At 35.6% G+C, this 22,725-nt stretch overlaps 1 protein-coding gene across 6 annotated transcripts; it reads left to right on the plus strand.

Moving 5' to 3' along the window:
• The first annotated feature begins 1,103 nt into the window (after positions 1-1,103).
• On the plus strand, positions 1,104-22,204 carry LOC140793616 (MADS-box transcription factor 50-like). 6 transcript variants are annotated; one of them, XM_073145197.1, is made up of 8 exons: positions 1,104-1,367; positions 1,469-1,659; positions 20,448-20,526; positions 20,817-20,878; positions 20,990-21,089; positions 21,483-21,589; positions 21,708-21,749; positions 21,897-22,204. In XM_073145197.1, the coding sequence occupies exons 2-7, from the start codon at positions 1,478-1,480 to the stop codon at positions 21,721-21,723; spliced, it is 546 nt and encodes a 181-aa protein (XP_073001298.1). In that variant the 5' UTR covers positions 1,104-1,367; positions 1,469-1,477; the 3' UTR covers positions 21,724-21,749; positions 21,897-22,204. The 6 variants fall into 6 exon arrangements, with proteins under 6 accessions (XP_073001298.1, XP_073001299.1, XP_073001294.1 ...); XM_073145198.1 differs by having other exon boundaries at positions 21,915-22,204; XM_073145193.1 differs by having other exon boundaries at positions 21,548-21,589.
• Positions 22,205-22,725: the final 521 nt, after the last annotated feature.

Raw genomic sequence — 22,725 nt, forward strand, 5'->3', positions numbered from 1 at the left:
GGCCGTTGGATGAGTAGCACAAATATTGGCCAACATGACGGTCCAAGAACATAACATAGATCTGGAAGAAAGGAGATGGTAAATTGGAATTTTCTTCAACCCTGAAAGACGACAAGCTCGGTGGTCCCGGAGCCGGTGGCGAGAGAATATGGTAAGTAAATTACCTACACACTTGTCTAAAAACGGGAAGAAAAAGTGGTGCAGGCGATCCAGGCCCCGTCGCACCGCAATACTGGTATACCACCCCAATGACAAAAAAGGTAGGTAAACCATTGTATATACCACCCTACCTTTAATAGATATTGTAATGCGCATCCTGCACTTTTACCTCATCTAAATTACTACTTCGGTGATATTTGATAAAATCCTAACGATAAAGATTCTTGCTCATTTGCGGGTCTTGAAGTGCAAATTAGCTTACATGCAAGGTGTTAAGTGTAAAAATTCCTAATAAATAAGACCGATGGGTAGTTATGTGCCCCACCAGCGCGGGGACCACCACGTTACCCAAGTTGTCTCCACAAATGGACGGCTGGACGCTCACTTTCCCTCCTCTTAGAATTAAAAAACTTCTCCACTTGCGGCTAGATGACTGCCACGTGTGCTTCTATTCCTGTATCCACTACTCCTTCCCTATGATTGGATTTGGCGCGGAGAGGTCCCACGCCTCAATCCCGGCCGTTGGTTGGACTCTCCCGCGCGCTCCGACCCGTTGAAACGATCGTAGACAAAGCTTATCGAGCACGCTAAACAATGAGATGTGGAGAATACCCAGGAAAACGGAAGAGGGGCAAAGTGTAAAGCAGATACGGAAGTCGGAGGCACGTGACGAGGTCCTTCTTGAGGAATCCCAATTGGATGGCAAACATAGTGATAAGCTCCCGTGCCCGTGCCTGTCGACATCGCTGTGGTCCATACGTACGGACTCGTCCGAGGATGCGGACAGTTTCCAACTCTCGTACGAGGTGGGCCCCACCGGCTCGGGATTGGCCCGAGAACTCCATAACAATTTCACACCTGGGTTTTTAAACGCCTTATATTTTTGCACAATGCCCCTCCTCTTCTCCTCGTAATAAGTTCACCCCCTTCTCCTTTTCCGGGTTGGTTTTAAATTTACCAGGCGGTTGCCATCACCTGATCATCACTTGGGGACATGGGGTTTGGACTTTCTCGGTTTCTTTACTTCACACGGAGCGGGATTTTTCCCGTTTCCACCCCCCACACACCCGCCCCCCCCCCTCTTCCTTTTTTTTTCGTTTTGTTTTGTTTTCGGCAGTGACGAATCGGAGAGCAGTCCTCCTTGTGGTTCTAAATAAAAGGGGGGATTCTTCTCCAAGAGGGAAAAAAAAATCCTGTTGCCATATTTGGTGAGTTCCGTTCTAGATCTCCTTTTCCTCTTACTTGTTTCCTTGTATAATTTCTCACCTTTTTTTCTTTCTTTCCGGTTTCTTTGATGCAATAAGAGTAGGTCGAGGAGATGGTGCGTGGGAAGACGGAGTTGAAGCGGATAGAGAACGCCACCAGCCGGCAAGTCACCTTCTCGAAACGGCGGAATGGGCTTCTCAAAAAGGCGTTCGAGCTCTCGGTGCTGTGCGACGCTGAGGTGGCGCTTATCGTGTTCTCTACAAGGGGAAAGCTCTACGAGTTCGCCAGCTCCAGGTTATTCTTCCTCTTCTTGATCTCTACCCGATGTTTTCTTTTTCTTCTTTTCTTTTCGTTTTTCGCTTTTCTTGATGATCTCGTACAACTCGGTAAGGAACAAAAGTTTGATATTCCACTTGCCTGCCAATCCACCTAGGGTTTTTGGTTTGTTTTCTTTTCCTTGTTCTGGGGTGTTCTTGAAACGCACCTACCGCAACGTCGTGTCTGAATCCTAATACATCTCTCGTTCTTGGCATGGAAGACATTTGGTTTGTTAAGATATTGATTACTAGCTCGACAACTCTTCTTGAATCACTAACAATCATATCCTTCAGTTTCCACAACTCTTACTATCGATCGTTAATAGCGATCTTTGATCTCTCTCTAGTTCATTCTCATTAATTTCGTGAGTCCAAATATAGTACATAAATTTGCACTCGTCGTCTCATCCTATTGTCCTATGTTCTCTTGTAAATGTCTACATTTTTTTTTTCTTACTATTATTATTTTCCTCATCTTCCCCTTGCAAGGGAGCTAAAAGCTTAGAAACTGGGGCAACCAATGGTAACTCCTGTTATGCTCAGGTACTTATCTTTATAATTTAGGACAAACAATGGTACGAGCTACCCCCACTAAATATGGACTCCTACTTCGAAAAAGAAGTAAGAAGTAACTGCTGCAAGAATAGGAAAAGTAACTGCTGCATTAATTATTTTTATCACACTTTCAATTAAATCTGTAAAGAGGTGCACCGAAGTCATATTACCTTTTCTTTCCCCCTTTCTATTTTTGAGCAGTACCATCTCTATAGCCGTGTTAGTGAACTATCACGTACCTCATGAATTGATATATAAAAGAACTTACAGTGAGATCCAATGCGATGTTTAATATCAATGATTATCTTTCTGGGAGTTATCTCAGAAAGGCAATGCATAAGATATTACTTAGAGATGTAGCTCTGTGACTTGCTTATAAGAGATCACGCATATTTATTCACTTGGATACTCCGTACTTTTATCATATATTGTATCAATTTGTATGGCCAAAGACTTATCCTACAGATCTCCAGACCTACTTAAAATGTAGCATATCTTTTCAGTCCAATCCATCAAGCAAGAATTTCTCTAGTTGAGCGGTTTTTGTTTCAGGTTAGCTGGCCGCAAGGGGATTTGATCTACTATTACCTAGCAAACCAAGTTTTTTCCTCCTTAATTCTCTCCTTATTGTGAACTCATATATCATTGGTTTTACTAGAATCATATTTAACCCTTCAAGTTCACTTATGAATTCAGCCCCTTAATGGCGTTCTATGAAATTTAGGGCTTCTGCTGAAAGATTAGAGAGAAATAATCTCACACCACTTCATAGTTCTATGCTGCAAAATAGGAAGTAACGTGGAAATCATTCCTTTATCCTTTTTTGAACTTTTGTGTTTTTATCTATTCTCTTCCTTGTTTGAGTCTATATGAATTGATAAATGCTCTAATTTATGTCATATAAAAATAAAAGCATTTCTGGCTGAAAATGCATGGCAATCTAATCTTTCAAGTAATTGGACTGCTACATATCTCATAATATTCTTAGAATCGAATGCCATCACTGGTAGGCAAATAATCAAGTTAATGACATAATTCTGACAAGGATGGTTGAATACTTTGTGTATGTGAAAATAATGCTAAAGAAGGAAAATGTTCAACAAGGAACGATCGTCTATAGGATGTTGCTTATAACCTTAAGTTGCTGTTAGTATTAATGGGATACATGTATAGTCCTAAAGGATTATGTGATAACTCCTTGTTTGATGCTATCATAATGTTAATTTGGAGTTACCTTTGTTGCATTAACTTTTCTTGGCTCTTATGGATAATAATCATATTTCCCTTACAAGAAAGGTATATGTTTACTTAGAATTATGTATCTGAGAACTACACAGAATCTCATATTTCATACCCTCTTCAGTGTTATCGCATATGTGATCTATATATTAGTTCATCTCTTATGTGTTCTTTTTAACGTACAATTTGTAGATTGGTTAATTGTCAAATTTTGGACTGTTATTAACAAGCTATAAATGCGTGTCTAGATTATAGTTACATCCTATATTTGGTACTTTGCATGACTGTACTTATGTCAAGGTGATTCAATTTTCCTTCTCCTCTAGTCTTTCGATAATAGTTTTAAACTTCTAATAGTAATGAAATATTATTGCAAAGTGACAGTATATCCTCTCAGTGCTAAGGATAATGTTCTATGAAGAGTCAGCTACATGCTTATAGTATCCAATTTACAAGTCGTACTTCCGGGCATATGTAGTCGTGTAAAGGAGAAAAGATCTCATAAACTATCTTTTAGTCTTGTAATTAACTTCCGTGGTTTTACATGCTTTCGAATCTCTAAAACATGAAATAGGCCACATGGGGCTCAAAATCATGTAAGAGTTTCAAAAGAAAACCTTTGTAGCGTGATATACATTTTAGGTTTATGACTTCTAGTGCAAATTCTGATGTACATGATTTATTGGATTTAAGAAGGTACAAGAACATTTGACAAAAAGTTGCTTTGTTGCAGCGACTATTTCCTGTTATTACATCTGGAGTTAAGCCGTTAAAATGCTGTCTCTTTGATGTGTAATCTGGATACACTTGCTACTTGAATATTGACTAGCTTTCTAAAATTAGAGAATTTTGTACTGAACTAAAAATCACAATAGATGGGCAATAAGTATTTTAGTTTTTTGAGAAAACAATAGATGGACAATTAACTTTAGATTTTTCTTCTGGCAGAAAGGCCTATATAGATGTCAATTCTAATGGCAACTGTGTTTTGTAATTTCTAGTAGTGCAACGTTATACAATGCAAACTTTTATATAGTTGCATGTGTTATCAAATAATCAAAATTTATGAGTCGTATTAAGAAACTTTATAACACATTAGTTTAAGTTTTTACAAACTTAAGTTAGGTTTATTGATAGGTAAATCAATGCACAAATTATTTACTTGGGGAATAAATATGTGATGCAAACAAAAGGAAGAAAAACTTGCATTTCATACATTTAATGCAAAGCTGAAAAAATAATTCTATAGGATGACTATTAGGGTATCATGTGGAACAGTATTTTTATCAAGTTGGGATATCTATACTGGATATAAGTTAGGACTTACATCCAGAATGGATAAGTTATCTTATCATGAACATGACACTGCATGATAGATACTTAGGAGTATTGCAGTTATGGCTTCGATGTACACTAGCTCTTTCTTTGGGTCAGTGGAGAATTTCTACTGAGTCCAATGTTAGAAATAAATGCACTTCCTTTCTCTCATGTCAAGAGAAGTTTCTCTAACTTATCTATTAAGTGCATGAGAAACATAAAGATGCAAGAGAAAAGGTAGTGTAACTCATGCGTTTTTCTCTGGGAACAAAATGTGGAATGTAAGAAGAAAAAAAAAAAAGCAAGCAAGAAGACAAATTTTTACGAGGTTCACCCAACTGGGGCTACGTCCACCGAGATTCCACTGATTTTATTATGTAGAATAAAATAGACTATAAGGAAGAAATCCTCTCAACTTAAAGCTAAGAACTTTGCGCTCTTCTTCTCTTTTTGTTCTCTTTAGAGCTCTCTAGGTTTTCCCAAAATTTTTATGCTCTTCAAACTCCTTTAGGAACAAGCTTTATTTACTGAAAAACCTAACCAAGTCCGACACATATTTGTTGGGGCAGTCAGACGCCTTGTCCATAACATCTCCCATGTGGAGATTAAATTGACTCGTGAAATTGGGTTCATCTTCAACATCTCTGTGGTGACAATCTTTGTTAACATATCAGTTTGGGTTCTGGTTTGTAAATATCTTCACTAGCTTCAAAGTTTCACTATCCATGTTGCCTTATGAAATGATGCTTGACACCAATGTGTGTAGTCTTTGAATAAAATGCTGAATTCTTCGCTAAATGTATAGTGCTTTGACTTTCGCTCTACTAATTGCAATTTTCTACTCCATTTCCAACTCCTTCAAGAAGTTCTTTTACGATATCATCTCTTTGCTAGCTTCTAAAGCTACAACATACTCTTGCTTCTAACGTTGACAAAACGACTTCTTTTATAACCTTGCCTAGGGTAAACACATACCTACTAGTACTCTTCCTTTTATCATAATCTCTTGTAAAGTTTTGAGTCAACAAAACCTTCTAGCTTAATCTTAGAACCTCCATAAGATAAAGAGATATATTTTGTGTCAATTAGATATCTAAATACCCACTTCACCACTTTCCAATGCTCTTTACCTTAATTTCTTATGTACCGCCTGATAACTCCCACGCTCACAATATCTGGTATTATATAGACCATAGTATACATCAAGCTCCCGACTACTGAGGCGAATGGAACCTGCACCATCTCTATTTTCACTTGTGTCTTTGTAGATTGCTAACCTGAAAGTTTAAAATGACCTCGAAGAGGTGTGCTAATTGGTTTAGTATTCTCCATGTTGAATCTCTTCAACACTATTACAACGTACTCCTTTTGGAATAGCCTCAAAAGTTGCCTTTCCCTACTTTTTTTAATTCTCATTCTGAGGATTTGCTTAGCTGAACCCAAATCCTTTATAGAGAAAATCTGAGACAATTAATTCTCTAAAGTTTAAATTCTTGATCTCATTCATGTTAGAACCTATAACTAACATATCATCCACATATAAAAGTAAAATAATATATAAATATTCAAACTTTCTAAAGTATCAAGAAAGATCTGAGTTTTAATGATTATACCAATGTTGTACTATTGCTTTGGAGTCCGTTCCGCTCCATATAAATTGTTCTTTAATTTACATACGAGTCCCTCAGATTTTGCTTGCAAATATTTTTTTGGTTGCTTAAAGTATATGCGCACCCTTAAATTTCCATAAAGGAATGCTGTTTTTATATCTGACTGTTTAAATGCAGATCTTCGGTAACTGTAATACTGAGCACAATCCTGATAGTAGACAACCTAGAAGGTCAATAGAAACTGAGTTTATCTTAGCTTCTCTATGGTGACAAGATTTCCTATCATGCTAGCTGGATTCTGACTTGTACGAATCTTCACTAGCTTTAAGGTTCATTGTCCAGATATTTCCTTATGAGTTAATACATGACATCAATGTGTTTCATCTTTGAATAAAATGGTGAATTTTTTTTGCTAAATGTATAGTGCTTTGACTTTCACCATACAAATTGCAATTTCTACTCCATTCTTAACTCCTTTAGGAAGCTCTTTAACCATATCATTTATTTGCTAGATTCTCAAGTCGCAACATACTCTTCTTCCATCGTTGACAAAGTGATTATCTTCTATAACTTTGAAACCCAAGAAATTGTTGCATTGCCTAGGATAAACACATACCTACTGGTACTCTTTCTTTTGTCATGATCTCCTGCAAAGTCTTGAGTTGACAAAACCTTCTAGCTTATTCTTAGAAACTCCATAGCATAAAGAGATATCTATGTACTCACTTCACTGCTCTTCAATATTCTTTAACCTAGATTTCTTATGTACCTGTTGATAACTCCCACTTCATACACAATATATAGTCTTATACAGACCATAGCACACATCAAGTTCTCGACTACTTATGGAACTTGCACCATCTCTATGTAACAGTTAGATAGTAGTTGCATGTGAAAGAATAAAGGTTCCAGCTGTCGAAAGAACCAATCTCGGGATTGGGCATTCGAACAGCTTTTTCGGCGTTTGAACGTCAGTTTCGAGAGCAGAAGAAGCTTTAACGCATTCGAACGAGCCCTCAAGGTGTTCGAATGCAAATTCCCAAATTCCCAAGAGCATGAGCTTTAAAGCGATCGAATGGCTCATCCGGACGTTCGAACGCAAATTCCCAAAAGCAAGAGAGTTAAGGCGTTCGAACGGCCTTGTGGGCGTTCGAATGCCTGACGACGAGGAGCCTAAGTCTAGGTGTTCTAATTAAATATTTTTCTACTTATGTTGGCAATAAGACTCGAGCTTGTTTGATCCTATTATTAAGTCTTGTTAAGCTAGGGAGCCACCTATAAATATTTGTGGTGCGTACCTAACTAGTCATCTTAAAATTAATCAAATATGAGGTCATCTTCTTCCTTCCTTGTTCGACTAGTCTAATCGCGGTATCCCTAACAACACCTAGAGCCGCCGTCGCTACCTTTTTCTTCATCTAATCGGCCCCCCTTGACTCTAAGGAATGGCCCCCACTTATTCTCTATCCCTTTTCTATTGATTACATCGATTTTTACCATTGCCATCTCCTCCACCTTACCACAATCCTAGGCCAATCATCACCATGCCTCTTCGGCCTTCCCTTTCCACGGTCCACTCCGATAGATTTATTTTCCATTCTAAATCTATCTCCTATTCAAAAGCACTAACTTTGGAGATATGTCATAACCGTAATTTTCTGCTTGAGAGTCGAAATCCAATTCCGTTTTCAGATTTGGATTTGTAGCGATCGTGGGGTTAGGAAGATGATAGTTATAGTGGTATCAGAGTCAGTCGAACCTTAGAACACCTTGAAGCTCCTTTAATGGTGAACACAAGGTCTCGAAGGAATTATGAAGAAATGATGAATATGGAAGACCATTAGATCACCGTGAATCAAGAAGAAAGATTGGGGACACTCCAATCGATCCTTGCCAATCGGAACTACTTACGGTTGGCCATGTTAGGTCAGAGAGGTAGACATGTCTCCACGGACATGCTACTACTCAGCATGTTGGAAGAAATAAGGGTGGAACGGGAGGCGGCAAGGGCAACCTAAGAGAAGATGGTGGTACTCTTAGCCGATGCACTTGCAGTTAGGTGACCGTCCCCACGCCTCTGGAGAAACCTAGGGAACACCTACAACCAAGGAATGAACCATTGCTGCCAACACCACAAGGGCAAGAAGAAGCAATAGAAGAGTTACCCGCTTTTGTGCCCATGCTTCCATATAGATCCAACCTTTATAGTAGGCTAGCTAAGCAGACAATAATGCGAAATCTAGGAAGGGAGATTCCATTACTTGTGTACTGATTTATTAGGTGAACCCAAGCAACTTCGTGTAAGACGGAGGGTGGTACTACTCCAAAGAGGATAAACCACATCATGATGTTATGAGAGGCGACCACCGAATAGGCCATGGGCACCCTCCTTACAGACCTGCATTGCGGTGCCCACCTGTGAAAGATCGGAACATTCACACTGAAATGACAAGCATTGACTTTCCCAAATTTAAAGGCGAAGAATTTGTCGAGTGGTTGTACTGTGTTGAGCAATTTTTTATTTTCCAATGGACTGAGGAAGATGCTAAGGTATTGCTAGTAAGTTTTTATTAGAAGAGCTTGCCCTTCATTGGTATAAGTCGACTTCTACTAACGACATTTTGGAGAACCTGGAGGAGTTAAATGCTAAAAATTTTTGACGTTTTAGCGCCGAAGGATTTTGACGCCCTCCTCACCAAGCTTGTGCAACAAACTATTGCTAGTGCTTACTAAGAGGAGTTCGAGAAAATTAATAGTAAATGCAACTTGACATGGCTAGATGCGCTACTATGGAGTTCTTTCATGTCGAGGCTGTAGGGAGAGATCCAAGTGGACGTGAGAAGATGCCTTCCAATTCACCATCCTAATGGAGAGGAAGCACTAAGAGATGAAGAACCAAAGCCGCACTATTGTATCGATTGGGACAGTTGCTACACAGCCCAATCGACTGCGGTGAAGCAGTAGTAGGTACTGCGACGCACTTGCAGCAGCACCTCCTGCTACTGCTGAAAACCTAAGAGATAGAGAGAGAGAAGGGGTGGAAACTGGAAAGAAGTAAAGAAAAAACTAGTATGATGGAATCACTTTTTGGAGCATCAAGTCTTAGGCATTATTATTTATAAGTTTATAGTGATTATGTGGATGAATATTAGAAATTTACGAGAGTCAATTCAGTATTTATCAAAGCTTTTAATTTTGAATAAGTTAATACATTTTCTAAGTTTTTAGGCTTCATATTTGAGTAATTTTATTTTTCTTATTTTACTATCACTTTTTCTAAATTTTTAGAAAATTTTATTCATTTTTAAATAATATTTAGAATTTTATATAATTAAAAAATAGTCCAATTTGATATGAACGGTCGATACATATTGTTTTTCCGGACGGCTGATCTTGATCTCTATCTCGATTCTGGGATCCTTGATTTAGAATAATTTTTACAACTAATGGCTTGTGAATGCGTAATTGGATCATCAATATCCCTAATATACTCAGATCCATGGTTCTCAAAATCATCTAATTCTAGTGCCGATCAAACATTAGTCAGCCAGTTTTAGTCGATTTATCTCGATTGTGTATTGGCTGGATTATTTGAAACTAGGTGAAAACTAATTTTTTTAAAGATTTAGGTTGAATCTAAAATGGGACTTGAAAACATTAATAAATTTTGTTCCCAGCTATAATATTTTGAAGCCTTTTGTTTTACCCTCTATCTCTCGTGCACACTCAACTATCATCTCTCACACTTCACTGAGTTTATTCGGTGTGCTCTTTGGTTACTCCGTACTCTGGTAAACTTGGTGACTGTTTTTTTTTTCTTTTACTTTTTTATTTCTTTCTCTTTCTCGCCCACTCTTTGATTATCTTTTTCTTATTACTGTAGAACAACAATGAAGATATATCGCATTTTCTCTCTCTCTTTATCTCACTTGTTTAGTAGTAATTAACAAGCATCAAAATTTATCAAATTTAGATCAACAATTTAGCATGAGTTTGATTGAGGTTTTTCTTTAGTTTTTTTAGGTTTTATATGTGACTAATTTTTATTTTTTTATTTTCAAAATTTATATTTTTTTTAACTTTTTAAAATAATATTTAGAATTATGTGATGAAAAAACAGTCTGATTTGATACGTGTGGGTGATACGGCTGATATAGTGATTACTTACGTTTTCTTCTAACTATCTATTCGGACTTACTCAGATTCTTACAAATGCACTACAAAATCATCAAAATAGCTACGCACCTAATTCTTTGGGATCTTCTTAATGCTAGTTTTTGTGGCACAATAGTTTCATTAGTTACGATCTCACTATGAGAATGTTTAGATTGTTGATTATTTATCTGTTATTCGTTATTGTTAATTAGTTCGACATCATTAGATACAACATGATTGTTATGAACTTGAGGTATAGGAGATTATATCCTGACTTCTTGAATGATCACATCCTTGACTTCATCACTCTCATTGACAATAACAATTTCAACAATTCTTCTAGTGCGATTAGGACAGCAAAATCTTTACCCCTTTGATTTTTCTGGGTACCCAATACAGAAATAAGTAAATTTTCTTGGGTTCATTTTCTTATCATATGAATTTTGAAGTCATGCTTCTGCCGGGAGCCCCAAACATGTAGGTGCCTCATGCTGTGTTTCCAATCTTTCAATAGTTGAAAAAGTGTCTTTGGAACTGCCTTAATATGAACCATATTTAAGATTTACACAACTATTTTAAGTGCATGCATCCATAATGATATGGGTAAATCAGTGTTATTTATCATACGGGTAACCATGTTCATAAAGGTACAATCGGGTATTCCAGCTACACCATTCTGCTAGGATGTGTCTAGCATTTATGTATTAGGCACAAATACCTAGGCGTTCAAGGAATTTGGCAAAAAGTCCTAGGTGTTTCTCCCTTTCGGTATATTTACCATAAAATTCGACCTCATTTTTAGATCTAATGATTTTACTTTTCTACCTAATTGTCTTTTGACTTCATTTATACAAATTTCAAGAACATTTAATGATTGAGATTTATATGCAATAAATATAGATAGCAATAACATGAAGAATAATCAATAAAAGTAATGGAGTATTTTTCTCTATCAAAAGATGGAACACTAAAAGGTCCACATATGATTGGATATATGTCAGTAATCTTTTATGCCATAGGTAAGATGAATGCTCATTAATTAAGCCACGTTTATTTGCAACATTATGATTCATAGTAAGGAGAGATTTAGAACCAACAAGATTAATCTGATATAAACCATTCACCTGTTACAAACCAGATTTGGACCGATTCGGATGTAATAAAATTATGAAAATTTAGCTGGTGATAGCCTAATGAGTTAGAGTTCTAATGGCTCTAGTTTCACATAAATTAAAAGTCTAGATGAAAAGATATAAATAAAATAATAGAGCAATGTCAGAAAAGGGCAGAACGGTAAATATTTGACGTTACGGTGGTCGTTGGAGGGCGACGGAAGGCCAAGGGTGGTGGTGGACGGCCGTATAATTGGGTGGTTGCTGGAGGAAGGTGGTGGCTAGGATTTGGGTGTTTGGATGAGTTCTATGGTTACGATCTACGGCTAAGATAAAAATGATAAATACGATAATAAGAAAATAATTAGACTTAATTAATTATTAATGCTTAGATGCTTGGATTAATAAACTAAGAAGTCCAGCCTCCTTATATATAGAAATCGGGTACAATGAGTTCTATTCGGACATAGTCCTAAAAGCTTATATGACTCAAAGTAGGATTTGCCCTAGAGACTTATATGACTTAATTGAACTTATTTTAGTGGCTTACATGACTTAACTATACATGCCTTAAGGGTTTACATAAAAATAAATAAATTAAAAGATAAATAGATTTGATCCATCGAGTCTAATATCCTTATAATGTAATCCAATTTGACCCGACGCATCATCATCCAACTTTCAGAATAAACACAGACATAAATTTCTAAATAAACTAAAATTATTAAACTCGAATGAGAAGCTACTGAGGATAAGTTTTGATAATGAAATTAAATTTCAAGATATCCAAGAAACATATAATGTCTCGGCGAGTTCTAAATTAAAATTTGAATTTAAAGGTAAATGAAATGTTTCAATGGCTTCACCAAGGCCTTTACCCGATTTCTCATATAAAGAAAGACTTTATTTGGCTTTGTAGTTTGGGTTGAAAGGTATCCCTACATCATATTAGAAACATGAGTACTCGAGCCAGAATATCCACCATATATTTGAAAGCACATCAATTAAATTTGATTATCTTTCTTTTTGAACCATGTCTAACGTTTCAGACAATCTTATAAAAATGTCCATTTTCTTTACAGAAGTGACTCATTATTTTTTATCCTTATTTAGGGCATTTTGAGCAAATTTATCTAACTTAGGTTGGTCATGCTTTATGTCTCTTCCGGCTTTCTTATTTTCATCACTTTTAACTGTCAAATGCTCCACATGTCCATTTTGTTGTTTAAGTTTTCCTACTTATTGGAACAACATATCTTACAGCTCATTTACATTTCACTTATCTTTAATGTTATGATTGAACTGTAAATGTTTATATCCTGGAAGTAAGAAATTTAGGATTGGAAGAGAAGTATCATCCATGGTTATTCCAACATTCTTAATTTTGTAGCCAAATTAGCTTCTTTTTTTGTTGTTGTCGATAAAGTAGCCAAATTACTTATTTCAATAATGTGATAATTCATGATACGAGTACCAATAAAATGTATAGTGATCAGTTCAGTCATAAGTTTTCCAGCAAGTGATTTATCAGCAGATCAAAAATGGTCACTGAGATTATTAAGATATTTTTTAGCATTTAGTATTTTAGGAAGAGATGTTTTGATATTTGCAACAATCGTCATGCGTAGGAACATTAGGATTGGACCTAGACTAGGCTTTATGAATGATCCTCACATTCTCACTGATTTCTTTAGTATTAGCAGCAGATTTGTCTAGAACCCCCCAAATTGAATTGCACTAGCTCATACCAATCAGAAAAAAGTAGTCTCATCAAATCTAGGAATGTCTGAGCTTGTGAACGAAGTACAATAGAGGTCGAAATTGTAGAATATATTTAAATATGCTTATATATTAATTTTATTCATAACAACATACAAAATAATAATTATATAAGAAAACAATAAAACTATTGAGTTTTTAAGAAGATTAATTGGGTGCTACATTAATGAACAAAATATGGCATTTGTGGATGCCCTATATTTTTTTAATAAAAATTATATGAACCTCGTAATATTTATTCAACTGATATAATTGGACTTGTGGGCGACCTAATATTATATTCATTATTAATTATTAAATTACGAATCAATTTAGGCTAGTGTGGTACTCGGGTGAATCATATACAATTCCTAGTCACTCTGTAAAGCCTTGGTTGCTGATTCTCTAAGTTATGGTGATGGAAGACATATCGACACAATGTGCTTTCTTAAGCCCGGTGGTTTTTTGGTCAATGTGGGGTCTTAATATATTCAGTTATTATATAGCCAATGCCGTTCTCATGCTTTTTGCTTGTTCAGATTGCTTTTATTCTTGCAAAGTTCCGCTGAAATAAGATAATAAAAACAGTAATATCTTACATAAACTTCACATAGCTGCCCTAATTTATTTTTCTGATAGTTATTTCTCTTTGAAACAACAATTGAGAAGACAAACGAGAACAATAAAAGAGCCAATTGGACCAAGAAGAAACATTGATGATCCGCATAAGGGATAAATCTGAGCTAACTAACATTATAGGCAGTAATATCTTACATAAACATCACGAGATTAAAAAAAAAGGTGTTTTGATATGAATTAGAAGACAGAACACTTTCTGTCTTCTGATTCATATCAACAAAATGGCATCATAGCGCCAATATGAAAGCGGGCTTTCTCAAAAAGGAAGTATTACTTCTATTATAGTTAGTGTAGAAAATTATAATTTTTAGAAGAATGAACGTTACTACTTTCGCAAGGTATATGTGGTGGAAGAAGGATACAGGAAGCATGAAGATGAGAGCCAAATCTTCACATGCATGCATGCAGAGAATAATAGGCTTGACGAAGAATGCAAAGATATTGTACCTCATCCAGTAAGAGTTGACAGTGATAATATTCTCCAAGGATTATTGAGGCCTCAAAAGCAAATGAGGCATGAGATTTCCTAAAAGAGGAATTCCAAGAAAATAATAGGGTAATAAGTATTAAACTCCTATTTTTAGAAACAAATCTGAAATTCATAAAATAAAACATGTTGATTATAAGGATGGTCGTGCCGCGACACTTGACATGGCTGCATGCCGACCTTCGTGTCGATGTGAAGCTATTTTTTTAATTTTTTATATTTTCATCAATTATTATTATAATAATTTTAATTATTTTCTTAACAAGCATAGTATGACATGAGGAGCTCATTTTTCTAACTTTTTTTAATTCTATTAATTAATTTTAATATGATGTGTTGAATATTATTATGTCAATTATATTTAGAGTAATCAATCTTATTATGGAATGTTCAATCATTAGCATTAGTTTTAACCAATATATTTAATTATATTATGTGTTGAATAATATTTATATTTAATTATTATTTATTTTTATAAAATAAGTTATTTATAAAAATAATATAAAGATAGAATACTATAATGTAGGTTTTAAAATATATAATTTAAATCAAAAACTAAATATTGGCATACAGAAAGAACCAATTTTTTTTAAAATATTTTAAATTTTTTATTAAGATTATATTAACGGTGTACCGGTGGCACGTCGAGTCGTGCCGACTGTGCCGACCGTGCCGGTTCGCACGGCCCGTGCCACTACCTCGGCTATTGTTATTGTTGGTAGATTTTTTATTTAAAATCATAAAAATCATTGATTAGATGAAGTTGCGTGAAGAAAAAGGTACCAAGCAAAGATAGTAAGAGAAAAATTCTTACTAGCCTACCAGAGAAATATGATTATATAGTTGCTGTAATAGAGGAGGTTAAAGATTTATCTACTTTATAAGCTCAAGAATTAATGAGTTCTCTACTTTCTCATAAGCAAAGAAAAATGAGTCCTACTTATTGGTTTATTGAAAGTGCATTCCAGTCACAGACACATCTAAACTTTCTCCATGAAGGATGGAGAAAATTATCAGAAGAAAGAAGAGAAGAAAGGACAAACAAAAAAAGTGGAGGAAATCAAGATCAAGACACAAAATAAGATAGAAGTAGAGGTATGAGTTCTGAAAATACTAGTCTTACTGCAAAACTTGTAAAAAAATTAAATTATACTACTTTTTAACTGCTTGTGTCATAAAAAGCAATGTTATAACTTATAACTGCAAAAGGTATGGCCATATGGAGAAAAATTGCATAAAGAATATCAAAGTTGGTTCAAATTTTGTCATTCTTTAGCTCAATCGTTGGAGCCAAGCTTATCAAATCAAGTCTTATAGTATATCCTAGCTTAGGTATGTTTCAGATAAATGACATATTTTTTTTTTAACATAACTCTTTCTTGATTTGGTTAGATGAACCTTCATTCATAAGGATTTGCTTCTTTCTAGTCATGTAATTGTGAGAATTTTGCATGTGATATATTGATATGCACGCATTCTAAGGGAGACGATTGTTTCTCTGGGTGATCGATAAGAAATAAATGTTCATACCCCCATATGAAATTTTCACCTTATCAGAATAGATGTCGTAACTCGAAGTCCTCAGCCAGTGTATTTCACTGACAAAACCGTCAATTAAAAATTTAGGTACTACTTTATAAAACTTAAATTGATTTACATGGGACGAGAGAGCACTCACTCGCGATGCTTTTGGTGTTTTTCTCTCACTCCGGTGACTCCTCGATGTGCAACTCCTGTGATGATGGCTCCGACAAGGTAAGAATGTATAAAAATGTATAAACAAGAAGATTAAAAAGAGGAAGTAGGAGATGACCCTCCCCCTAGAGGAGAATAAGCCCTGACTTATATAGGGAAAGAATTGTTATGGGTTTACAGATTCTTTTTTGACAAAATTGCCAAAAAAATTTATTCCTTCCGTTTCCGAAAAGGAGAAGGAAGAAGAATAGTGTCGCATGTGGCCCCAATTTCTTTTTTGAATGTTACAGTATTTTTATAATCTTTCTAGTATGGTTAACTAGTTTAGTTAGTTTAACTAACAGATCAAATAATAGAGGCTTTTTCTGTATATATTCACTAAATCATAAGGCTCGATTTACTCATAATAAAAATATGGAGTGTATTTTAAATTGGGGTGTCATAAACAAAATTTTCTATTAGTTTCAATGAATATATTCAATCATATTATGTGTTGAATAATATTTATATTTTATTATTACTTTATTTTTAAGAAAATAGGCTCATACAAAAATAATTTAAAAATAAAATACTATAATATAGGTTTTAATATATATATATATATAATTTAAACAAAAAATTAAAGATTGACATGCTGAAGAACCAAAAGATATCCTAAAATTTTTATTAAAATTATGCTAAATGTATGCCGGTGGCATGCTTGGGCATCCTGAGGCCATGCTAACCGGCACAGGCCATCGTTGGTAGATTTCATGAAAGATTATTTATTTAAAATTATAAAAATAATTTATTACATAAAATTGTGTGAAGAAAAAATTACCATGCAAAAGATAGTAAGAGGAATTCTTAATATGATTATATAGATGTTGTAATAAGGAGGCAAAAGAGCTATCTACTTTATTAGCTCAAGAATTAATGAGTTTCTACTTTCTCATGAGCAAAGAAAACTAAGCCTTGGATTATTGAAAGTGCATTCCACTCACAGACACGTCTAAAATTTCTCCATGAAGGATGGAGAAAATTATCATACGAAAGGAGACACAAAAAAAAAATTAAGGAATTCAAGATCAAGACACAATAAGATAGAAGTAGAGGTATCACTTCTGAAAATACTAATCTTATTGCAAAATATGTAAAATAAATAAATTATACTACTTCTAACCAACAATGGTCGTGCGGACCGACACAGGCCATGTTGGTTGGCACTTACCATGCTGGCAGCGTACTAGTATGTGGCACAAGGAGTGTCGCACGACACTCCATCTTAGCAGGGATTCGCTCACTGTCGAGCTTCCGTCGCCGCCGACCTTGATGTCGTCATCGCCCATTGCGCCGAAGAGCTTCGACAATGAAGGCATCGTCTCATCTCATCCCACATAAGGATGCCCTAGCCCGAGGAGAAAGATTCAAATCCACAACTTAAGTCTTTATTCACCTGCCTTGACCCATTCGAGGTCTTCTTCCTCCTCGGGCTAAGGCTAAGGCTAGGATTAGGCATCTCTGCATGGGATGCAATGCGACGACACTTTAATCGACGGTGCTCTTCGACAGCGAACGACGGGCGACGATAGCCGTGAACGGCGACGACGAGGTCGAAGAGTAAACTACTGCTAGTCTCCCTCTTCTTTTTCTCTCATTCTTCTCTCATTCTTTTACGGCACGTGCTGTGTCGACCAGTGGTCAGCACTGGTCGTGCCTGTTGCACGGCCATCCATGCTTATGATTGCTAACATCATAAAAAGCAGTGTTGTAACTTATAACTGCAAAAAGTATGGCCATGTGGAGAAAAATTGCATAAAGAATGTCAAAGTTGGTTAAAGTTTTGTCATTCTTTACCTCTAATAATCAATTATTAGAGCCAATCATATCAAGTCTTATAGTATTTCCTAACTTAAGTATGTTTTGGATAAATGACAGAAAAATCTTTCATAACCTTCATTCAGAAGGATTTCCTTCTGTCTAGTCATGCAATTACGAGAATTTTGCATGTGATATACTGATATGCACACATTCTAAGGGAAACAAAATATGTGACGATGATTGTTTCTTTGGGTGATCAATAAGAGATAAATTTTCATACCCCATGTGACTGACTCCACGATCAAGTTTACATTCAAATTATGAATTTATTTGGATTAGTTTAATAAAACTATGGAGTGAGTTATGTTGCTTTGGGTTTATTTGACTCAGATGGATTGGGTTAAATGAATGACATATATAAGAGAGCTTGGGTATACCTAAATGTCATTGGTAGGCAAGAAAGTTTCTCTCTTGTTCTCTTTTTTTAGTAAAGATAAGAGAAGGATCTCTAGGTTTTCTTGCTAATCCAAGGTCTCCAAGCTTTGTTGGAGATAGTGACTAGGACAATCTGAAAGCGGATTTACTTATAGGAGTGTAGAGCGAGAAGTTTTTCCTCTTGAAAGGTTTTATGTCCATTATAGCAGAGGTGATATTTCTCTACTTGTATCTCATATTCTTGACAGTGAAATGGTTCTTTTTAGCACTGCAGATGTAGCCTTGTATTAGGCGAACACATATATTTTGTGTTATGGTTATGCTTGTACCTCCCTCTCTCTTTGGTTTTTATCTTTCTCCATATTCTTGCACATCTTTGGGAGTGGGTGTTGCTAGAGCAAGTGCTTTGACGTTAGAGGTATTTTGGTTCTAGTGATGTATGGAAGAAACCCTCCTCTTCTAAATATGCCTCTATGGTGGAAAGTCAATTTGAGGTGGAGAAATCCAATCGGACGGAATTTTCAGCTTTGGAGGTTCAAGGTTTATGATCAACTAATGCTACAAGGTCAGCACAAGGTTTTACTTGATAGAAGAAAAAAATTCTGGAAGATGTCTTTAAAAAAAAATTGGATGAGATGGATATGAACGCTTATCTAATATTTGCTTGTTTTTAGCATATGAGTTCTCCTTGAGGTCATTGGGGAGATGTCTTTCGGCTTATGTGCAATGCTATAGAGCATGGAACATACTTCGATGGTAACCAATTAGGTCTTCATAGAGAGAAGATTGTTGTCTTTGAAGATAAAGCAAGGCACCAAGTTCTCCTACGATAGTGGAGATGGATGATGAGGATAAAGTCATTGCTTTGTTGTCCATATTGTTGGAAATTTGTGATGGTTTAGTCACAAATTTTGGTTCGTGTCAAGATTCTCTTTGCGTAAACACTTTGGCTAGTAGCGTGGAAGTAGTGGATGTAACACTAGAAAAGGACAACCAAAGGGAGTTAGGAAGTTGAAGGTTATGTAAGATAATGCATTGATACTTCAAAAGAGCTCAACAAGCAAAGTGGAGTATTGAAAATATCAAAGGGATGGAATGGCAGTGGATATTCATGCAATGACGAAAATATGACAACATACAAAGTTATTGGCTCTCATCAAAGGGTTGCTTGTGCTCATGAATTCTTTGTAGGCAGAAAAGGTAGGTTTTAAGGTGACTCCACGATCACTGAGATTGTGAATTGATGAATTTGTTGTCAAGGTGGAGATTGTTTGGTTTGTAATATCAAACTCACCATTCAAATCACGCACTCATTTGGGTTGGTAGTCGATGACAAGTTTCATTTTGTTCTTTCTTCTTATTGTAGAGAAGATAGGATTTAGGGTCTAAGGTCTCCAAATTTGCCGGGTATGATGATTAGGATACTTTGGAACTGGATTTCCTTATAGGAGGTGGAGCATGAAGATTGTATGTCTATTGTAGTAAAGAGGTGAGGTCCCTCTATTTGCATCTTATATTCTTGATAGTAGAATTGTTCCTCTTCGTGTTCTTGGACGTAGACTGGTTTTAAATGAACTGTGTATATTTTGTGTTTTAGTTATGCTTGTAGCTTTTTCTCTTGACTTTTCATCTTTTTTTATATTCTCATGCACCTTGGGTGTGGGTATTGCTAGAGCCAAGTGCTTTGGTATTATAAGTATTTTGGTTCTAGTGGTGCATAGAAAAGAGACCCTCTTATTTTCCTACCGTTAATAGGAAGTTTCAAGTAAACCTGTGCAGGATTGCCAAGGTAGGTCACGATGAAGCAAAATAATTTCCTCCTGCGGAATATGCTTTACCATAACAGGAATAATAATTTAAGATACATTTAAACACATATTTGTCACATTGCTATTGTTTAAGATGCTGTTCGTCAGATTGTATCGTAATCTTACACAAGTTTGCTGCATTTTGGAATGTTCAGCATGCTGAAAACAATTGATCGTTATGGAACATATTCAAAGGACAATGTTGATAACAGAGGAATAGAGCAGAACATACAGGTATGAATTCTTGATATACACACTTTAGATGTTTAAGTTTGACTAAATTATCACTTTATGGGACCTCAATTTTTAAGGCATGATAATCTTATTTTTGTGGATTTCCTTGGATCGCTGGTTTTCAATTTTTTGTGTGAAAAATTTCCTATCACTTCCAAATAAATCAATGCCAAAGATTGAAATTCAAATTAAAAGCTTCGGTTGCATGGGTGCATACATGAGACATTGTGGACCTATAACTCAAAAGTGAATTACTATAACTGTCTGAAAATGAATTGGTTCCAATGCAGCAATTAAAGTTTGAAATTGCAAGCATGTCAAATAAGTTGGAAGCACTTGAAGCCACCAAAAGGTGAGCATTCCAATTCTAGCCTCGTCCTCTTCATAGTAGACTAACAAAGGTTGTGCAGTTAATATTAGAAGTTCAGAGTTGTTAAACTCTGCATGTTTGCCATTGCTGCAGGAAGCTCTTAGGTGAAAATTTAGAATTGTGCTCTGCTGAAGAGCTACATGAATTGGAAGAAAAGCTTGACCAGAGCCTATATAGCATCAGAACAAAGAAGGTAAGTATCACAAGGATTGCATTGAATCTCTTTAGGTTCCGTTCGCTTATGGAAGTATAATTATTTCAATTTCTTATACTACCATAAAAGAGCTTATATCAATATTGAATATAACATAAAGTTAAAATGATAGTTTAAAAATGATTAAACTATTATTTTAATGAATGAATGTGAAGAAGAAAGAAAATAAAAGAGAGAATGATTGAAATGTTAGTTGATTCACGTGATAGTTTTTCGAAGGCAAAATAGTAATTCATAATTAGATAAAACAAGAGTGGAAAGAGAAGTAGATAATACTATACTAGTGTGTACTTAAGTGGTTGTTTATTTACTATACTAATGTAAAAAGACTTATAAATGGAATAAGTAGATTTTTATTCCACAAATGAACAGAGGCTTAAAGATCATCTAGAGATTGACATTCTTCTTGAGACTCTTTTGTATTACATGAACTCCAGACTCAGATGCTGGGAGCTCAAATTGCAAAGCTCAAAGAAAAGGTAGCTTAACATTTCCTACTCAATTGCAAACTGAGGGAAGAGCTACATTATTCATTGACATTATTTGACAGATCTCTGTCTAACATCTAGCCTTTTGATCTTTTGCATCAAAATTTAGGAGAAATTGCTGCTAAAGGAGAATGAAGCACTTCAGGAAAAGGTAGTAGCTACTAATATTTAATACCCTTCTTGACTGATGGAAAATTGAGTATCATGAGCTCCCCAATATTGATGGAGAAAAATCAAAACAAAACAAAATTTTCTAGTCAAAGGACTAACTTGTTTGATCTTTGTTATTGCACTGAAGTGTGAACTTCTGCCTCAGCAACCATTAGGTGATACCGGGGAGGATGCCAATCATCAAATGGAGGTAGAGACTGAATTGTATATAGGCTGGCCGCGGCGAAAGAAGAACCACAACAGGGAGCAAGATTGAATTAAAAAGATATCATCATCAAAGCTGCACATAAACTGGTGAAATGACTTAAGACTTATTCAGAACAATAAACTGGTTATGTCCTGGATTATGTTCCTGTTGTTTCAAATAATTGTGACTTAAAGACAGGAATGACACAATAAACTTAATGAATACCAAATGTGTGAGTAGTTCTCAAATTGCTATCTCAGTTGATGTTATCGCAGAGGAGGGAGGGTGTTTGATTTGGCATGGTCAACCGCGGCGGTGTTGCCCAATGAGTAATAAGTGGGTCCAATTGGAAAGTCAAAAGATATGGTCGGTTTCACGTGTTCCTATGGAAGAGAGCCGTCTTGGAACGAGCTCAAGATGGATAAACTTCAAGAAAAGTCAAGGAGAATGGTGATGGCAAAAAGAAGATTTTAAACACGAGTTTGCCATTTCAATGCGATTCATTTATTAAATGTGGACAATAAACGAGTCCCTTTCTTTTTTTTGATATTATTTATTGTTCTACTCGTGCTCTTTCTTATCTCGAATCACTCCTATTTTTCCTAATTTGGATTTAAGGGTGTAAAGAGGCTCAGCGTGATGGCTTTCGCTTAAGCTATATTCTCAATTAATTTCGAGTCTCAAGAGTTATTCCGGCTCATCATACTAATTTTCGAGATAGAGCTTTAATAATCTCACTTCAAGTTATTCCGAGTCGGGCTCAATTTGA

Source organism: Typha latifolia, chromosome 8 (assembly GCF_019914945.1).
Source record: "Typha latifolia isolate L0001 chromosome 8, TyphaL0001v2, whole genome shotgun sequence".
Taxonomy (NCBI): Eukaryota; Viridiplantae; Streptophyta; class Magnoliopsida; order Poales; family Typhaceae; genus Typha; species Typha latifolia.

Bases quoted from the DNA above. Each gene is read 5' to 3' on its own strand.
- LOC140793616 (XM_073145193.1), top strand. From the start codon at position 1,478: ATGGTGCGTGGGAAGACGGAGTTGAAGCGGATAGAGAACGCCACCAGC. The intron at 1,660-20,447 runs GTTATTCTTCCT...TGGAATGTTCAG, and splicing joins TACGAGTTCGCCAGCTCCAG to CATGCTGAAAACAATTGATC. The intron at 21,590-21,707 runs GTAGCTTAACAT...ATCAAAATTTAG, and splicing joins TTGCAAAGCTCAAAGAAAAG to GAGAAATTGCTGCTAAAGGA.